The sequence below is a fragment of the Peromyscus leucopus genome, chromosome 8b, assembly GCF_004664715.2.
Source record: "Peromyscus leucopus breed LL Stock chromosome 8b, UCI_PerLeu_2.1, whole genome shotgun sequence".
Lineage (NCBI taxonomy): Eukaryota > Metazoa > Chordata > Mammalia > Rodentia > Cricetidae > Peromyscus > Peromyscus leucopus.
This window is the reverse complement of record NC_051086.1, coordinates 41,598,741-41,617,376: the sequence shown is the minus strand read 5'-3', so window position 1 is coordinate 41,617,376 and position 18,636 is coordinate 41,598,741. Positions and strand designations below refer to the sequence as shown.

General features: G+C 48.5%; 1 protein-coding gene across 8 annotated transcripts; it reads right to left on the bottom strand.

Moving 5' to 3' along the window:
- Positions 1–1,521: 1,521 nt before the first annotated feature.
- On the bottom strand, positions 1,522–8,232 carry Btnl10 (butyrophilin like 10). Of its 8 annotated transcripts, none has more exons than XM_037201050.1 (7): positions 8,184–8,232; positions 8,017–8,085; positions 7,293–7,382; positions 6,767–7,120; positions 5,744–6,025; positions 3,292–3,471; positions 1,522–2,314 (listed from the first exon to the last, which is right to left on the bottom strand). In XM_037201050.1, the coding sequence occupies exons 3-7, from the start codon at positions 7,375–7,377 to the stop codon at positions 1,752–1,754; spliced, it is 1,464 nt and encodes a 487-aa protein (XP_037056945.1). In that variant the 5' UTR covers positions 7,378–7,382; positions 8,017–8,085; positions 8,184–8,232; the 3' UTR covers positions 1,522–1,751. The 8 variants fall into 8 exon arrangements, with proteins under 8 accessions (XP_037056945.1, XP_037056942.1, XP_028712983.1 ...); XM_037201047.1 differs by having other exon boundaries at positions 7,293–7,379; XM_028857150.2 differs by having other exon boundaries at positions 8,021–8,085.
- Positions 8,233–18,636: the final 10,404 nt, after the last annotated feature.

Genomic DNA, 18,636 nt, shown 5'->3' with positions numbered 1-18,636 from the left:
GACTAGGATCATTTGGAGAAAGGGGTCTTTGCAGATGCAATCAAGTTACAAAAGGGTGGAGTCAGCCTGTGTTAAAGTGGGCTCTGACATGGGTAAGTGTGCCTAAGAGAAAGATTTTAAAGAGAAACACAGAGAGGCTCTGGCCAGACTGTGACAGGGGGAGCATGCTCCTGCCCGCCAAGGAGGGCTGGACGCCACCACACACTGGGAGGGAGGCCTGGAGTACATTTTTCAAGGCTTCCCAGAGAAGCCAACTATTCAGTTCAATTTCTGGTCTCCAGAGGAGGGAAGAGTCCTTCATGGCTTTTAGGCCAGAGCACTTAACCTTAAGTCCCAGTCTCCCTGGAGTAGAATCCTGAATGCCACATAGATCCCACCAACAGATCCCTGCTTGGGTCTGGGGGACAGTGTGACTCTGTGTTTCTCTTGGGGCCTCCAGCCTCACAGCACTGGACAGACTGCATTTTCTCAGCACCCTTGGAACAAGCGGAGCAGCACCCCAGTCCCTGGGCTCTGCTCTCCCTTCTGCCCGAAGTCTCGGAGTGGAACCTCAGGTAGCTGAGAGCTGGTTCCCATGGTCTAGCTTTATCTCCTGTGTTCCCAAGTGTCCATTAGCACCCCGCTTCTTTTCTCTGTCATCACTGTCGCGGTTTCTGTCCTCGCTGGACTCTGACCAAAGCCTTAGCAATCTTCAGATCTTTGCCTTTGTGTGGCTGTAAACTAGTCTGTCATAGTGAGGGGGAGAGAGAGAGAGAGAGAGAGAGAGAGAGAGAGAGAGAGAGAGAGAGAGAGAGAGAGAGAGAGAGAGAGAGAGAGAGATTTAAGGTAGAAAGAGATTGGAGGAGTGGGAAAAGAGAGAGAAGGGAGAAGGCTGGAGAGATGCTTCTAGGACCAAGAGCCCTGGCTGCTCTTGCAGAAGACCTGAGTTTCGTTCCTCATCTGTCAGCTCCCAACTGCTGTATATATATATATATACATAAAACTACAGTTCCAGGACACACACACACACACACACACACACACACACACACACACACACACGTCATTAAAAATAAAAATCATTTAACAGGAAGAAAGAGAAGGGAGAAGGTGGGGAGGAGGGAGAGGAAGGCAGGGAGGAAGGAAAAAGAAAGATGAACAAGATGGAGGAAGAGTGAGGAAGAGGAGGGTAAGACCCAGTTATCTCGCAGCCAGACAGAGCACAACCCACCACTGAGCTGGGCATTCCATACATGCCTCTAAGAACACGGCAAAAACAGCCTTGCTGTGCTTATTGTATAGTCTTCCTCGCTGAGGGAGGCCAGCCATGACAAAGTACCTCAGCACAGGAGAGTCACGCGATTCTCACTCGGCAGGAACCACGTTCTAAGTCCCAGAAGCTAGATATCATCGGAGACACTGCTGGTCTCCTTAGCTAGTGAGTGGCACCTCTCTGAGTCCCCACAGGGTATGCATGTGTCCTGATCTCCCCCTCTTTTAAGAACACCAGCTTTATGGGGTTAAGGTACATCAATGTCTTTCTTTAACCTTACCCTCTTTCAATGCCTCATCTCCAAACTACAACACCTTCAGAAATCCTGGGCTGGGTGTGGTGTCAGCATTCAGCACAGAAATTTGGCAAAGGCAGCATATCTAGCCCCTGGTGTCTTATCTTAACACACAGGAATGCAATAAATAGTACCAGGAGCCAGGGTGGACAAGAAGGCAGGAGCCTCTCTTTCCTAGGGATGTCTCGGGAATCCCCAGGGAGATCAAGGACCTCCAGAGGATTCTGTGTCTTCTTCTGCCTCTCTGACCACTGAGCAGATGGTTAGGGGTCTGGGGTCATGGGTCCAGAGGCAGAAGAATGGCTGTAAGGGACCAGAAAAAGACAGCCCAGAGAACACATAGATCTGGGAGCCGTCAGCTGCATTGTGAAAGGAGATTTCTCCTGCCTCAAAGTCTAAGAAGATACCCACACGCCAGAGGGGTTGCGGAGGAGACAGGCGAGACCTGGGGTAGGAGAGGGCCTGGAGTTTCTTCTTGTAAAACTCCAGTGCCCAGATGCCATGCTGAGGTGACTTGGGGATCCTTCCTTCCCGTCCCAAACTTTCCAGACACACACCCAGAATCCAGGCCCGCCTGCCCCCGACCTCTACTTCCCAGTAATGTCTCCCTGCATCAAACCGCTCTTGGGCCAGGATGCAGGGGTCTTGGTCAAATCTTTTGGAATTGGGAGACAAGTCCTGGTCAAATAACAACCGCTTCACACTTTTCCGGTCTTCAGACACCATGAGTTTGGGGCTCCCGGTTTCAGGGTCCAGGGACAGGCTGGCTGTGGAGACAGAAATCAAGTATCAGACGTGGGGGCTTTTGCTGTCTTGGCCCTGCATGGATGAGGGAGCCAAGGTTTGTCTCCTGCATGAAGGTTTCCCTTCCACTTCTAGAGATCTGTTACCGTCCCCATTGTCCCCATTTAAACGGTTTTTTGTTATTCCTCCAAGCAGCGAGAGAGGGAGGAACACAGGATTCCTGAGGAGGTGTGAGCACAGCCCGAGATGGCTCCCACTGTGTACTAAACTCAGCTCAGAGGCTCAGGCTCTGTGTGGAAGAGACAGAGACAGAGAAACTGACACAGACACAGAGCCCACCTCCAGCAGACTGAAGACTTGAAATTTCCCACCCACACCCTATAGCCAATACTCCAGGTGCGGGCTTTTCTGTGGGCTGCATGGGGTTGGCATGTATCCTCAAGGTTTGCTTGTTAGAAGCCTGGCCCTCAGTGTGAACAGTGGGAGGTGGGGGAGCTTTTAAGAGGTGGAGGTAATGACCTCATGGGAACATCTTTAGTTCTCTGGGGACCCTGGCTGGTTCCCATGTGACCCTGATCCCCAAATCTTTTGCTTATTCTGTCTTGCTATCTACCATAATTTGACACAGCCCTCACCACATGGACCACCTGATCTTGGACATTTAGACCCCCAAATGAGAGCTAAATAAACATTCCTTTACACATGACCGAGCCTCAGGCATTTTGTTTCAGTAGTGGAAAAATGACAAGCCCAAGCTTCCAGCTCCTGTCTATTCATTTCCCAGAAAGAGGCCCTGTAGACTGCCCAGAGTTTTCTTGTGAAGAATAACTGAGCAAGGAATCTCTCAGTGATGAAGGGTTTCCTCTGGGTGGGTTGTGGTTGGGAAATTCCAGAGCCAAAATCCCCACTGGTCATTCCATTCCTGCTGTGTTGGATGATACAAACCTCAGGCCAGAGTTTGGCATCCAGGTCCCTGGTGTGAGGGTCAGGGCTCACTCACCGTGGGAGGGCTCCGTCTCAGCACTGGTTCCTGGATCCGCTTCTTCCTCCTCACTTTTATCCTCTTTGTGCGACCTCCCAAAGGCACAGGCAATTGCTGCTGTGACAAGCCCCAGTGCCGTGAGGATCAGAGGCAGAGCTGGTCCCCTCTCCGTGGACGGAGGCCTTCTGAACAGGGCAGCTAAGAGGATTCCAGGGCATCAAGAATAACGGGAGGGACTGTCTTTGCTACACACACACACACACACACACACACACACACACACACACACACACTACAACATTCCAGACTCAAGGGACACAGTATTCACAGACCTTTCTAAAAAAGGTTCAGAAAAAAATGAGATGTCTTCTGATACACAGTGCTATAGCCTGCATGTTGGTGTCCCCCAAAACATTGAAATCCCAGCCTCTTAGAGGATGGTGCAGGTAGGCTGTGGGAGGTGGGGAAGTCCTGAGGGTGGGGCTCATTACTAGGATCAATGCCCTTATAAAAAGTACCTCAGAGAGGTCCTGGCCCTTCCCCCACACAAAGACACTGCAAGAAGATCTTTGTACTATGGAACAGCCCTCACCAGACACAGAACCTGCCTACCCTGACCATGGGCTTCCATTGTCTGTCTGGGACTGCTAACAACACACACCTGTCTATGGCCCAGGAGCCCAGGACAAAGTATGGTATGAGCTGAGGGAGAGTGGACTGAGGAGGTTGCATATGCATGGCTATATGGGTAAGATATAGATATTAGATATGCTATTTGTAGAAAAAGAAAACGAAGTCAATTAAAATGTAGCAAAAGATTCAAAATGTGAATCTGGGCAAGTGGTGCAGAGACTTACTATTTTTGCAAACCATGTAATTTTGCAGAATTAATCTGTAAGTTTAACATCATTTAGAAATAAAACTTCTGTCAGGCATGGTAGCAAATGCCTTTAATTCTAGCACTTAGGAGGCAGAGGCAGGCAGATCTCTGTGAGTTCAAGATCGGCTTGGCCTATATTGTGAGTTCCAGGCCAGCCAGGATTACATAGTGATATCCTTTTTCAAAAAGTCAAAAAACAAGTTTTTAAAGAAACAAAACTTTAAATGAAAAGCTAAACATATCCTTTAGTAGATAAATAGATAAACTAACTGTTCTAACCAGACAGTGGAATAGTTACTCAGCCCTCAAAATAAATGATTTATTAAGTGTGGTAGTGTGAAAGAGAATGACTCCAGTAGGATCCTGCATTTGAATGCTTGGTCCCTAGTTAGTGGAACTGTTCGGGAAGGATTGGGAGATGTGGCCTTTTTTGGAGGAGGTGTGTTGCTGGGGATGGGCTGAGGTTTTCAAAAGCCCACACGAGGCCTAGTATCTCTGTCTCAGCCTGCAACTTCAGGATCAGATGTGAGCTCTCAGCTGCTTCTCCAGCACCACGTCTGCCTGCCTGCCACCATGGTGCCTGCCATGTTGACAAAGGACTCACCCTCTGAAATGGTAAACAATTAAATGCTTTGTTTTCTGTAAGACGCCCTGGTCATGGTATCTCCTTACAGCAATAGAACAGTGACTAAGAGACCAGGCAAAGGACAATCACAGAAAACTCTTAAATGCGCATCACTAACGGAAAGAAGCCAGCCTGAGAAGCACGCATTTGGTGTGATTTCAACTATGAAACACTGGGAAAGGCAAAACCATTCAAAGAAGAAGAAAGGCCAGGGGTCTCCAGGTGCAGGTGGGAAGGAAGGGTGTGACTAGGGAGGGTAGAGGACTCGGAGGCGGCATGCAGTACAGGTGGACAGACGCCATTCTCCTATGTCCACATCCCAGAACAACCAGTACCACGGAGTCCCACATTCTTGCTCACCCTGGTGGGTCTCTGCCTGTTCATCCCTGTGACATTCCCTTTCTGGATTTTCATATGTGGGAGAGTTATGGCTATGAGATGAACTATGTAGAAAATCCAGGGGCTGGGGAGACATTTCAGTGGTTAAGAGCATGGCTGCCCTTCCAGAGGACCCAGATCCCATTTCCAGTACCCACGTGGTGGCTCACAATCATCTGTAACTCCAGTTCCAAGGGAACTGCACACACACAGTACACTTACACACACTCAGTGAAACACTCATACACATAAGATAAGAGAAATAGCTTTTTTTAAAAGAAAAGATAATCTATGCACTTTTTGATTAAACTTGCCATGAACTACAACTTCTCTTTAAAAAAAATTTATTAAAACAACAACAACAACAGCCAGTATCAGGATGTAACTTTCTTGCTTCGCTGGTAGATCTCCCTGCAACTCTATCACTGTTTCATCTTGGAAACCGACATCCCCGTGACCCCCTTGGGCAGGCTGCAGGCAGGGTCTTCCCTGGCTCTGCCCCCACAGCTTTCTCCAAACATCCCTGGCGCTCGGGGCCTGGACTCCTGTGCTAGTGGCTTTGATGGCAGAACTGAACAGGTACTCACCAGGCAGGTAAGTCTCAGCCACCTTCTTCTCGGGGAGGAGGGGGTTGGAGATGGAGCAAGTCAGGCCCTCCACAGCCCTGTCCTGGGGAGTCACAATGGACACCACGGCCAAGAGGCCGGTGCTGGCTGAGGCTGAGAAGTGAGTCTCAGCCGGCACTGGCTCTCCTCTGAGGTCCAGCCACTCCACCTTAGGCTCTGGGAACCAGCCTGATGAGGTGCACTCTGCCCGAATGCTTTTGTCCTGGGTGCCAGTCACATGGATTCTGGGTGATGAGCCCAGCCCTGAAGGAAGAAGAGACATCAGCTCAGATCCTGTAACTACAGTTGCTTCCATGAGGGGGCGGGCGTCTTGCAGGTGTTTAGTGGGTTCTGTGACTCTCTCTATATCACCCATCTGTGCTGTTACATCACTCATACAGCATTGTGATTCCTAATAAAACAGTCAAGTGATGCAGGGGAGGTTTAATGGGAAAAACAAAGTTTCCCACTAAGTGTGGGGAAAGGAAGGAGTTGGGGGTCTGTGTGACTACAAAGAACAAAGGAAACTTCTCCATGTCCCCAAATAATCTCAGTCTCTTTTTCTGTTTCATCCCCATCTGTTCCAGCCTCTCCCTCCCTCTTTTCCTGTGTCTCTTTGTTATTTCTCTCTGCGTTCCTGTCTTCCCTCTGTTTTTCTTTGACATTCTTTTTCAATCTGTTTCTTGCTCGCTCTGTCTTCCTGTCTCTCTGACTCTCCATCTCAGGCTCTGTCTTTCCACATCCCAGCTGTTGCCATGCCTCAACGCCCCCCAAGCCCCCCACTCTGTGTGCTCTTTCTGGTAGTGTGATGAAAGGAAGGCAGATGGAAAACAGCCCTCTATTCAGAACTACATCCTGGGGACACAGTGCACAGAGCCTGTGGGAAGAGAGTTTTGCCTTGAAGCAGCTCTAGAACTCAGGGCTCTGGAAGCCACGGTCTGGAATTGGGGCTGGTGCTGACAGAAGCCCCCAAGCGAAAGGAAAGACCCCCACAGCAGCCCTCACCTGCCACCTTCAACCACAGGGTGGCCTGGCTGTGGGATGTGTGCTCCTTGAAGACGCAGTGATAAGTCCCGTTATCAGACACGGTGACGTTGCGTATCCTCACAGCGACCTCTCCTCTGACCATGTGGCTGCTGACGAACGTCGTCCTGCCCCTGTAGTCCTCCATCTGCTCTTCATACACATCCTCCCCATCCTTGTGCACATGCACAGCTGGAGAGGGCTGGTCCCTGTACCACCTCAGCTCCATGCCCTCCGCACTGATGTTGGGTGACAGTTTGCAAGGCAACTCTTTGTCTTGCCCAACCAGGGCCAGAAGTGGGTCAGGAGGTCCAAGGACACAGAAATCTGATTTTCCTTAGAGATGCAAACGGAAGGGCTAGGTTAGGTCACATGCAGGAGGCAGGGGCTCCCCCTGTACCTACTTTCCCCTTTGAGGGCATGAGGGTTCCCCTAGTCTTGAGCCCTAGTTGGAGACCTCAGCTTGACTCTGGGCACCCCCAGGGTCCGGAAGGGGCGGTTGTCCTACCGTTTCCAGCAGGCAGGAGCTGCAGGAAAATGAAGGTGACCAAGAAGCTTGGCAGAGTAGCATTTCCACGGTGTGGCCTTGACATCCCTACTGGGGACAGATAGGATTAGACACACCCCAGACATGGTGAAAGAGAGGCTAGGAGTCTAACAGGAGAGAGGAAAAATAGCTTAGGAGAGAAAGCTGCTCATTCACACACGACCTGAGTTCTGAGTCCTAGAGAAGGTGTTGTTTCCCACAGACCCCATCCTCAGAAGTCTGCAGATGGCCCTGTGTGTGAGTGAGCTGCCCCTGACCGCCCACTCTTGGGTGGGTTTTTTATCCAAGTTCCTGCCCTTTGCAGGCACATGGAGAAAAACCAGCTCCAATAGGCAAATCTCAAGTCATCAGGATCCTGTAACACCCGCCACTGTCCAGTTGCCTTGAAAGAACTTCTCCAGCTGGGGTTAGAGGATACAGCTTCCTCCTTGGCAGGGAGGGGCACCCCTCAAAACTCAGTCATTTAGGGGAGTTAGTATAATCTGTTTAGAGAATAAGTTTTGGGAGCAGAGCAGTCAGCCCTAAGAGGTCCTTCCTGGTACAGCCTTCGACTGCCCTTCACATGTAGCATGTCGTGTCGGCAAGGGTGTTTTGGTTCTTGCCTAGGAGTCTCCCTGCCCACTGAGTATGGGGAGAGGTCCAAACTAAAACACTGAAAAGTGCCGTTAAAGGAGAAAACACTTACCTACCTCTGAGCCTGCTGCCTGCTTTCCAGGACGTCTTCTGATGACTCTGAGGGAATTGGTTTGGCTCCCTGAAAATTCCAGACAGGGCACAATCCAAATGAGCCTGCCTGTCTCCCAGGGATGATGGGGGCGGGCAGGCTAGAAACCGAAGAATAGACAAACTCACCAGCTTCTGTTGAGTCCCGTTACTGCCGTTGGAAAATAACCAGCTCTTACCTTTAGGGAAGCTGCAACAGCGGAAAAAAAAAATCTTCCTAAGGGGCACGACCAGCTGTACTGAGCCTAGAAGATAAGGGCACTGGTAACAGGGGATAAGGGCAGGCATGGAGATGAGGGGAGGTGGCCTGCAGGAGGGTGGCAGCTGGGCCAGGTCAGGGCCATCAGGAGCCCAAGGGGATGACATGGACTGTCAGTGCTGGGATCCCAGCCAGTTGTAGGCACTGGGGATTCAGATAAAGTTCTCTGGTTATTGAGACCTTCGGAGCAGCCACACCGGCTCCCCTGCTTTTAGGAACGTTGTGATCTTGGTATTGAAAGTAGCCTGATTCTGGCATTGACTATGGAGACTCCTATCCAGAAATCCAGGCCAAATCCTTCCTCATCTCTTCCCTGTCCCCATCACTGTAAGGTCCTGGACGCTTATACCTGTCACTTGAGTGAGGTACCGGGCCAGGCTGAATTTGTCCCACTCTTCCTTCTTATTGACTTAAAGGTCTGGTGTTCCCAGAAGCTTTGGGTAAGAAAAGAGCTGCCAGGCAGGGCCATCTGGCTCTGTGCAAAAAGGAGTGCTCACTTTAATTCAGCAGATGGTCAGGGACACTTAGGTGCTCTGGAGCTATTGAGAAAGTCCAGCCCTAAGTCCTTCCCAGCATGCCTCCTTGGGGGCACGCCCTCTGGTAAACAAGTTATTTTATGTATAAACATGAGGGGGCACCACACGAAAACATGAATTGTGCTAGCTAGGCCACAATGCCAGCTGAAACCCCTCTCACTTGTCAGGAAGGAGGACTTACACTTTACAAGTCTAGAGCGAGCTCCTGAGCGGCCATGATGGAGTGCTGAGATCCCTCAAACAACTGGAAATAAAACTACCATATGAAGCTTCCGACCACTGAGTATATATATACTCGAAGGAAATTACACCAGTATGTAAAAATGACAGATGCACTCCACATCCATTGCAGCCCTATTCTTGACAGCCAAGACAAATTAAATAAACCCACTCCATTGAAGGATGAATGGATAGGCAGCGGGGAACTCTGCAACCACAGAAAAGAGGAAGGTCTGCCTTTTGCAGCAATAGGAACAGAACTGGAGATTATTATGTTAAGTAAAATGAGCCAGGTACAGAAAGATGAGTACAGCACCATTCCACTCATTCATGGAAGCTAAAATGTTGATCTCAGAGAGGTCGAGAGTAGGATGGTGGTGAGCAGAGTTTAGAGACAGAAGAGGGGAGACAGGGTGAAGAGTGGATGCTGAATTAAGAGTTAAACAGCAGCAAGAAGCTCTGGCCAGCTAATGCACAGAGGGTCTATACTGGTTTCAGGTAGCAACAGTAGGATAAGGGCTGGAGAGATGGCTCAGTGGTTAAGAATACTTGCTGCTCTTCCAGACGATCCAAGGAAGGTTCCTAAGATGCACTGTGGGTTGCTCACAACTGCCTGTAACTCCAGCTCCAGGGCATCCAACACCTCTAGCCTCTGTGGATCCTGGCACTCACCCACACATACATATAATTTATAATAAATAAAATTTCCTTTTAAAAAGAGATATGACATAGTTGAGCAAGCATCCTTGTAGTATGACTGAGCATCCCTTGGGTATATGCCCAAGAGTGGTATCATTTGGTCTTGAGGTAGATTGATTCCCAATTTTCTGAGAAGTCATCATACTGATTTCCAAAGTGGATGAGCATGTTTGTACTCCCACCAACAGTGGAGGAATGTTCCCCTTGCTCCACATCCTCTTCAACATAAACTGTCTTTAGTGTTTTTGATCTTAGCCATTCTGACAGGTGTAAGATGTTATCTCAGAGTCGTTTTGATTTGCATTTCCCTGATGGCTAAGGATGTCAGGCAATTCCTTAATGTCTTTCAGCCATTGAGATTACTCTTAATAGCCAGAACCTGGAAACAACCTAGATGCCCCTCAACTGAAGAATGGATAAAGAAAATGTGGTACATATACACAATGGAGTATTACTCAGCTGTAAAAAACAATGACCTCATGAAATTTGCAGGCAAATGGATGGAACTAGAAAATATCATCCTGAGTGAGATAACCCAGACTCAGAAATACAAACATTGTATGTACTCACTCATAAGTGGACACTAGATGTAAAGCAAAGGATAAGCAGATGATAACCCACAGCTCCAGAGAACCTAGGAAACAAGGAGGACCCTAAGAGAGACGCATGGATTGACTTTGCAAGGGGAAACAGATGAGATTACCATTAGTAAACTGGGGGTGGGGGGCAGAGCATTAGGGGGAGAGGATGGAGGAAGAGAACATGAAGGGATGGGATGGTTGAGCTGGAAGAGGGGCAAAGTGGGAGAGCAATGAAAGAGATATCTTGATAGAGGGAGACATTATCGGGTAAGGGAGAAACCTGGTGCTAGGGGAATTCCTAGGAATCCACAAGGATGACTCCAGATTAGACTACTAGCAATAGTGGAGAGGGTGCCTGAACTGGCCTACCCTGGTAATTGGTGAATACCCTAATTGTCATCATAGAGCCTTCACCGAGTAACAAATTGAAACAGATGCAGAGATCCACAGTCAAGCACCAGGCCGGGCTTCAGGAGTCCGGTCGAAGAGAGGGAAGAGGGATTATATGAGCAAGGGGGGTCAAGATCACGATGGGGAAATCTACAGAGACAATTGAACCAGCTCATAGGAACTCACAAACATTAGACCAACAGCTGTGGAACCTGACTAGGCCTTCTGTATACGGGAGACAGTTGTGTAGCTTGGTCTGTTTGAGGGGTCTCTGGTAGTAGGATCAGGATCTATCTCTGGTGCATGAGCTGGCTTTCTGGAGCCCATTACCTATGGTGAGACACCTTGCTCAGTCTTGATGCAGCGGGGAGGGGCTTGGTCCTGCTGGAATGAATGTACCAGGCTTTGCTGACTCCCCATGGGAGGCCTTACCCTTTTGGAGGAGGGGATGGGAGATGGGCTGAGGAGAGGGGAGGCTGAGAGGGGGAGCAGGAGGAGGGATGAGAGATGGATCTGTGGTTAGTATGCAAAAATAAAAATATTATAAATAATTTTTTTTTTCGAGACAGGGTTTCTCTGTGTAGCTTTGCGCCTTTCCTGGAACTCACTTGGTAGCCCAGGCTGGCCTCAAACTCACAGAGATCCGCCTGGCTCTGCCTCCCGAGTGCTGGGATTAAAGGCGTGCGCCAATAAATAAAAAATTTTAAAAAAGAGATGATAGATGTTTGAGGAGACAGATGTTTGTCCTGATTTAGATGTTATACATGTGTGCATTATCAAAACATCACAAGTACTCCATAACTATGTATAATTTTAATATACCCGTTAAAAATAAATTCATTATTATTATCATTTGTTTAAGTTTTTTTTTTTTTTAAGAGTTTTTCCTGATCCTGCTAACTCCATCTCTCAAACGCCGGGATTTCAGGAGTCTACCACCCACACTTCAGGGGGTCCGCAGCTGCTTCCCCCAGGCCCACAGGAGGCAGACTCAGAGCGCACCCCCTTTTGCTGTTGGCCCAGGCCTACGTGCACTACGCCAGCCAGGATGATGCCTGGCCCAGAGGCTCTAGCTGGAACCCTGAGGGCTTTGTGACACCCAGCCCCTGCCTCAACTGTGAAGGTTCAGCCCAAGGCCATAAAAGGCTGCGTCCAGTAGGAATTCAGCTAAATGGTTTGATGAGGGAGGAGGATGAAAGTGGGTGTGGAATTACTGGATCGCTTATGGTTTTGGAATTTCAAGGCACTGAAAATATTTTCAAATTAGATACAGGTGCTAGTTGGAATACAGTGTGAATGCCCTAAGTGCCAAAGTGGTTTGTCTTGTGCTGTGCATTTAGCTTCAACGAAAAAGAAAAGAATAAGAAAAAAATGAGGTAAAAAGAAAGGTGGCACATGCCACCCTCTCTGGATAAAATTAATAAAAATTAAAAAACAGAAAATCGAAGTCTCAATTTTGCCCAGTGGAATTTCTAGCTCTTGGCGCCCTCTGCTGGAGCTTGTGTGTCAGTACATCTGTATGTCCAGTTTTTTGGTTTTTTGTTTTTTTTCTGGAGCCTGAACCAGGAAGAGGGTTTATTTGCACCTAAATTCCCTTTGGCTCTCCACGTTTTCATCAGCGGAAGCTTTGCTCCTAAGGCCCCGAGCAGGGGGTGGGGGCAGTCTGAGCTCTCTTCTCTCCAAGGTCCTCTGAAAGTGGTCCCCAGGCTCCTGGGCCTCACCAAAGAGCTTCACCCCAGCAGACACCGTTTCAACTGCTATGGTTTGCAGCATTTTTGTAGCATCTACAGAGCTTTCCTCTCATGCTGTGCCCCTAGCCCCAGCCCTGCCATGGGAACCTTGTTGTGCCTCCATACATAGCAAGGACCCTGTGGTCATGGGCCCACAGGTCCACAGCAGGAAGTTCTGATGTCACCTGGGGATGCAGGGAAAAGCTCATTTACCCACCTAGTAAAGAATTAAAAAACAGGACAAAAAGTGTTACTAGACATCCTGGGGAGCCAGGAAGGAGCCACCATATGATACCCAGGAAACAAGATCCACTCTTGGGGTTCTTGGTCTCATTGATAAAAGAATGGGCTCACTGGGCAGAGGTGGTGCATGCCTTTAATCCCAGCACTCGGGAGGCAGAGCCAGGCGGATCTCTGTGAGTTCGAGGCCAGCCTGGTCTACAGAGTGAGATCCAGGACAGGTACCAAAACTACACAGAGAAACCCTGTCTCGAAAAACCAAAAACAAACAAACAAACAAACAAACAAAAGGGCTCAAATGGAAGCTCAGGGACAATTTACGTGAGTCTTAAAGGAAAACCCTAGGATCGACAAGTTATAAATCTAGCAGCAGCCTAGAGAGGACAAGGATGGAGGAAAGAAGTGGGGAGAAAGACTGTGTCGTTTGTGGTAAGCTGGCCTGGAGGTCAGTCCTGTGAGAAAAGAAATAAACAATTCTAAAAAATTCTATCAAAGGGAGCTAGCCTGCCAAGGGCCAATGTTCCACAAACCTCCTGCACCTTTCATGTCCCCCAGCAGATGAACTCGTGTTTGTCTAAGGTTCTGTGCCGTGTGGCAGTCTCTCTGAACAGCGTCACTGGATAACTGAAGGACCGCTGGCAGGGAGATAAAGCTCGCCACACTGGAATTACCAATTAGTTGTTAAGCTCCAACTCAGGTCCAAGGCAGAGAAAACACTGTCCACGGTTAGACTTAACATAGGAGGATTTTTTTTTTTTTTTCCTTTTTATCAATTCTTTGTGGATTTCACATCATGCATCCAGATCCCACTCATCCCCCAGACCACTTGCATCCACTCTCTGCCCTTGCAACCTCTCCCCAAAAAACAAAACCAAATTTAAAAGAAAAACCGAAAACAACCAACTAACCAACCAAACAAAATTCTTAGTGTGGAAGCTGTAGTGTGGCCCAGCGAGTCCCACAGTGTACTCTTTAGTCCATACATCTTTACTTGTAGGTGTTCATTGCTCTGAGTCATCGGTCTGATCCGAAGTCTCTGGCTTCTGCTACACCATCGGTAACAGACTGGGGCTCTTCTTGGCTATCCTGTGATTTCCCTGTGTCGTGAAGATCCTGAAGTTTTGGATCTATAGGTCCAGCACCTTCACATGCTCCAGCAGTTCACAGATGAGGTGGATGCTGGGATGGGCCAACTCAGCCCTGGTTCTGGGCCTGGGTGGCAGCTGGGTTGGTCAGCCCTCCAGCTTTTCCTTCATCATCACCACCCAGGCGAGCTCTCCATCACTGCCCAGGCTAGCTCACCCAATTTAGCCGACAGCAAGGAGTCGGGCCAGTTCTCCTGCTCTTGGGACCCTCAGGTCCAGTTCACCCCACTCACAGGACCAGTGTCCGCTCCACTGTGAGCCCAGGTGTGAGGCAGGGTCTGCTCTCTGATTCCTCTAAGAAGTATATGGGGGAGGGGGATGAGCTCTCATGCCCTCAGGGCTGGCTCACCTGCATCCCTGCCAACAGGGGTCAGCTCTACTGTGCTGGCCAGGCAATGTGTAGAACCTGCTCTCCTGTGTGTTGTAGCTGGTGAGGAACAGGGCTAGCTCTCCCACTCTTATGACCCTGGGCCAGCTCTCCCACCTGCTGCAGGTGAGGAGGGGGAGGCATCTTTCCCTCACCCGTGCCACCACATGGCAGACATGGGGGGGGGGGGTCAGCTCTCATGTCCTCAGGGCCGGCTCACCTGTGTCTCTGCCAACTGGGTCAGCTCTACTGTGCTGCCCTGGTGAGGTGCAGGGCCAGCTCTCCTGAGTGCTGCAGCTGGTGAGGGACAGTGCCTGCTCTCTCAATCTCGTGACCTCAGGGCCAGATCTCCCACCCACAGCAGAGAGGGGAAGAGGAGAGGGGAGGTCTTACTCCCTTGCCCACTCCACTTTATGGCAGATGAGGGGTGGGGCCAGATCTCCCATGCACATTTGCCAGCCAGATCACCTCCACCTCTCTACCCTCCCCAATCATTACGGAACTACATGATTTTACTACACTTGCAAACAAGTGTTCAGTGGCACAAGCCTTTGTAAAACCATTGACCAAATTTCCTACGTTGTGAATGATCCTGGGGGTCCAGACCCCTCCCTTCATGGCTCCATCCCAACCTCATGGGCAGTAACCAGCAATGACTGGCAAACAGACAACATGCAGTTCTTCCTTTAAGGGATTCAAATATTTGTTGGCACTCTCAAGGGATGGCTAGATGCCTTCCAACTGGATACGGGAAGACTAGTACCCTCCCTCAGGAATCTGACTGAAGCCATGGCTCTGAAAGCACACCTGTCACTCTGCATTGAGCAAGCCATCACCCGACATTGCAAGTGACATTGAAACACTTGGGGCTGGAACTGAGGCTATCAGCTGTTGGGAATTGCAGTGTTTGTGAGAGGATGACAGGGTTGCAGCCATCTTAGGGAAGGGTCAGGCAGTGGGCCCTTGGACAAACTGTTCTTAAAAAAAAAAAAAAAAAAAAAAACACCAGAGGATGCGCTGCCCCTTTGCCCCTAGACCCAGACAATTAGGAGACGCACAAAATAAGTTCCAGACATTTCCTGCCATAACCTAAAGGATATGATATAAGATAACTGGCATAATAAACAAAGCACCAATTATGTCCTATGGGATGTTTTCTGCTGTTATAGATTGTATACCATTGCTGTCAGAGGGAATGAGTTTCCTGCAGATAAGAAATGGGATGTAGCCGGGCAGTAGTGGCACACGCCTTTAATCCCAGCACTCGGGAGGCAGAGCCAGGAGGATCTCTGTGAGTTCATGGCCAGCCTGGGCTACAAAGTGAGAGAGACAGGCACCAAAACTAAACAGAGAAACCCTGTCTTGAAGAAAAGAAAGAAAGAGAAAAAAAAAAAAAAAAAAGAAAGAAAGAAAGAAAGAAAGAAAGAAAGAAAGAAAGAAAGAAAGAGGACGTCTTCCTGTCAGAGGAAATGGGTCTGCGATGACATAAACTGCTAGAGGAGGTGGCCATTGCCTTGCAGCTGCAACTCTCCAGTCAGTTCAAGCCAAGCGTCTCTAACCTGAAGGAAGCACCAATCCTGAGCTTGTAACTACACAGAGATGGAATTCCCCCAGGCCCCTACCCTAACTATTATAGAAACCCTGCTTCATTGCTGCTCAGGGTCTCTCCTGCTCTGCTGCTGCATCAGATGGACGGAGAGGCGTGGGTTAACTGGCAACAATAAAAAGGCTCTTTGGTTTTTGCATCGGATTTGGTCTCTTGGTGATCTTTGGGGGACTCCAGGTACAACAGTTTGTACTGTAGGGAAAAAAATTTACATTCTTACAGACATAATGGAAGTTTAGTAAAAGAAAACATCTTTTGTTTGTTTTTTGAGACAGGGTCTCTCTGTATAGCCCTGGCTTTCTTGGAACTCACTCTGTTGACCAGGCTGGTCTTGAACTCACAGAGATCTGCCTGCCTCTGCTTTCCAAGTGCTGTGATCAAAGGCATGTGCCACCCCACCTGGTCAGAAAACACTTTCATTATTGTCCTACCATCATTCTCCAGCATGAGTCAATTAGAATATCTTTGGACTGTATTTGTGGAATACAAACAAGCCCATCATTTCACTAGTATTAGTCTTTAATACATGGTAAAATTATAACAAAAGGATTTTGATTTTGCTTGTATTTTTTGAGACATAGTCTTAAGGAGCCCAGACTGGCTTGGAATTCACTCTGGAGTTAAGTATAAAATGAGGCAGAGGCAGACAGACTCCAGCAGTCCATTGAGATCGACTCTGTCTGTCTCTTACAGGGGACTCAGGAACTCAAAGTTACCCTTGGCTCCACCCAGGGCAATCTCTTAGTCCAGAGTGCTAGGGTACCCAACAATCAAGTCACCAGAGTTAACCCGGGCCTGTGGCTTCTAGGTTCACTGTCTTACACCCAAGAGGAGTAAGTCAATGCAGCCAAGGAGGGAGCAGAGGGAGCACAGACTTCTTAAGGAGAAGGGAAAAGTGCCTGAGTGCTGGTGGTGCTAGGCCAGGTTCTAGGAGGGAGTGTCCTGCCCTACCCCCTGGTCTTAAGAGTTCCCCCACCAGGAACTGGGTGGAGACTGCAGTAATCTTTACTGAAACTGGCCATTCTGAGTGCACTACAGGCTGAACCGGTGAGGAGTTCGTTTACCTGATGCATGCTCCCCTCAGTCCAACCTGAGAGGTCAGCAGGGGAGTGGTCAAATGATGTGGGCATTAAAGGGCTAATGATCCAAAGCCTAAAGGTGCATCAAGGTACTCAGGGCAGCAGTGTTGACACACTGATGACATCTGCAGGCTGCTAGGATTCAGGAAGCTCCCGATAAGTGAGTCCAAGATAGAGTGGCATTATAAACTAAGGAATCCTCCCTCTAGAGGAACATCCACTGCTCCTGATAAGGCCATACCAACCTCCATTGGTAATTACAGCTTTGAGGCTACAAGAGAACAAGCAGGCAGATAGGATTTTCTACCCCCAGAACTCCCCTGCTCATAAAACTCTCAGGCCTCCTGAGGCACATGCACATTGTCCCTGTTTCCATGGAGAGACCCTTGATCTGCTTCAGTTGAAGGTCGGTTTTATTATTTAATTTCCACGTTTCCTTGATCAATCCTGATTTAATGGTCACATTTATCATTTTAGAGCTAACTCCCTAGCTCATGGTCCACCATGAGCAATGCCCTTCCTTCTTTCCAGTAGGGAGCCAACTCTTGTGTTAACGTAAAGTAAAACGCAGAAGTAGGCAATGACCAGCTCTCAAGAGACTAAAGACAGTCCAAGAGAGCTTGGCACTAGACCTATAAAATCTCCACTCTCCACAGTCACAGGATTCGAAGTCAGGTGATTAGCTCGTTAGACTCTTTTGCAGATGTCACACTATTCTAGGACCTTAATGTCACCATGCCAAGAGCTAAGATGTACTAGAGATTTAAAATGTGAGTGTTTTCTGAGGGTTTAGTGCCAAGCCTATCTAAACCTTCTTATCAGGGGCTATGGGGGTCCAGCCCCTTGATAGTCCCCTCCCAGGGTCCAGAAAGAATCTACAACCAGCTGAAAATTAATCTTTGATAAAAAGAAATGAATCTATATACATGAAACTCCTTAGTCCATACACTTTATTCTTCTGAGTCAGTTCTCTCTCTACACAGCTTCTATTCTGCTCTCATGCCTAGTTCCTTTCTTGCCTGATTTCTCTCTACATTTTTCTGCTGTCCTCTCTAAGTTCTATCTTAATTCCTTCATCTTAGTTCCACCCCATCTAGGTTCTCATCCATCTAGTTCCTTCCCATCTTAGCTCCTCTCCCATCTCCTTCTTTCTCATCTTGTTCTTCCCCATCTGGTTCTTCCTCATCTTCCATTTCGTTCCTCTAGTACTCTAGTTTAACCCTTCAATCTAGTTCTTCCCATCTTAATATGTTCCTCTCCAATTCTTACCCATCTAGTTCTTCCATTCTCTTTTCTCTTCTCTGTCAAGTTGCTCTCTGAAAATACAACTGCCTTTTTATCCCTTCGGCCCCTATCTCTCCAAGCTATCTCTGCTCCCACCATTTCTGGCAAGTGTGCTCTGTCGCTAGGCAACTTGGCTAGGCAACTTCCATCACAGCTAGATGTACCTGTAAGTTGGAACCCTTTAGTTCTGAGTTAATTGTTAAGGGTGGATCTAAAACTAGAGATTAGACTTTGGGAAGGAGAAAGTTAAGCTTAGTTAGCACATCCACCAGGCCTTAAACTGATAGTCTGGATGCTTATATCTGTTTTAGAGAGTACAGAGGTATCTCTGATAAGGTACTTTCCTCCATCTGGGGATGGACCTGGCCGGATGCTGCCAATGACAATAATTACACGGAGCTTGAACTGGAGTTCTGGCTGTGCACAGCTGTCAGCGCAGAAGGTTAT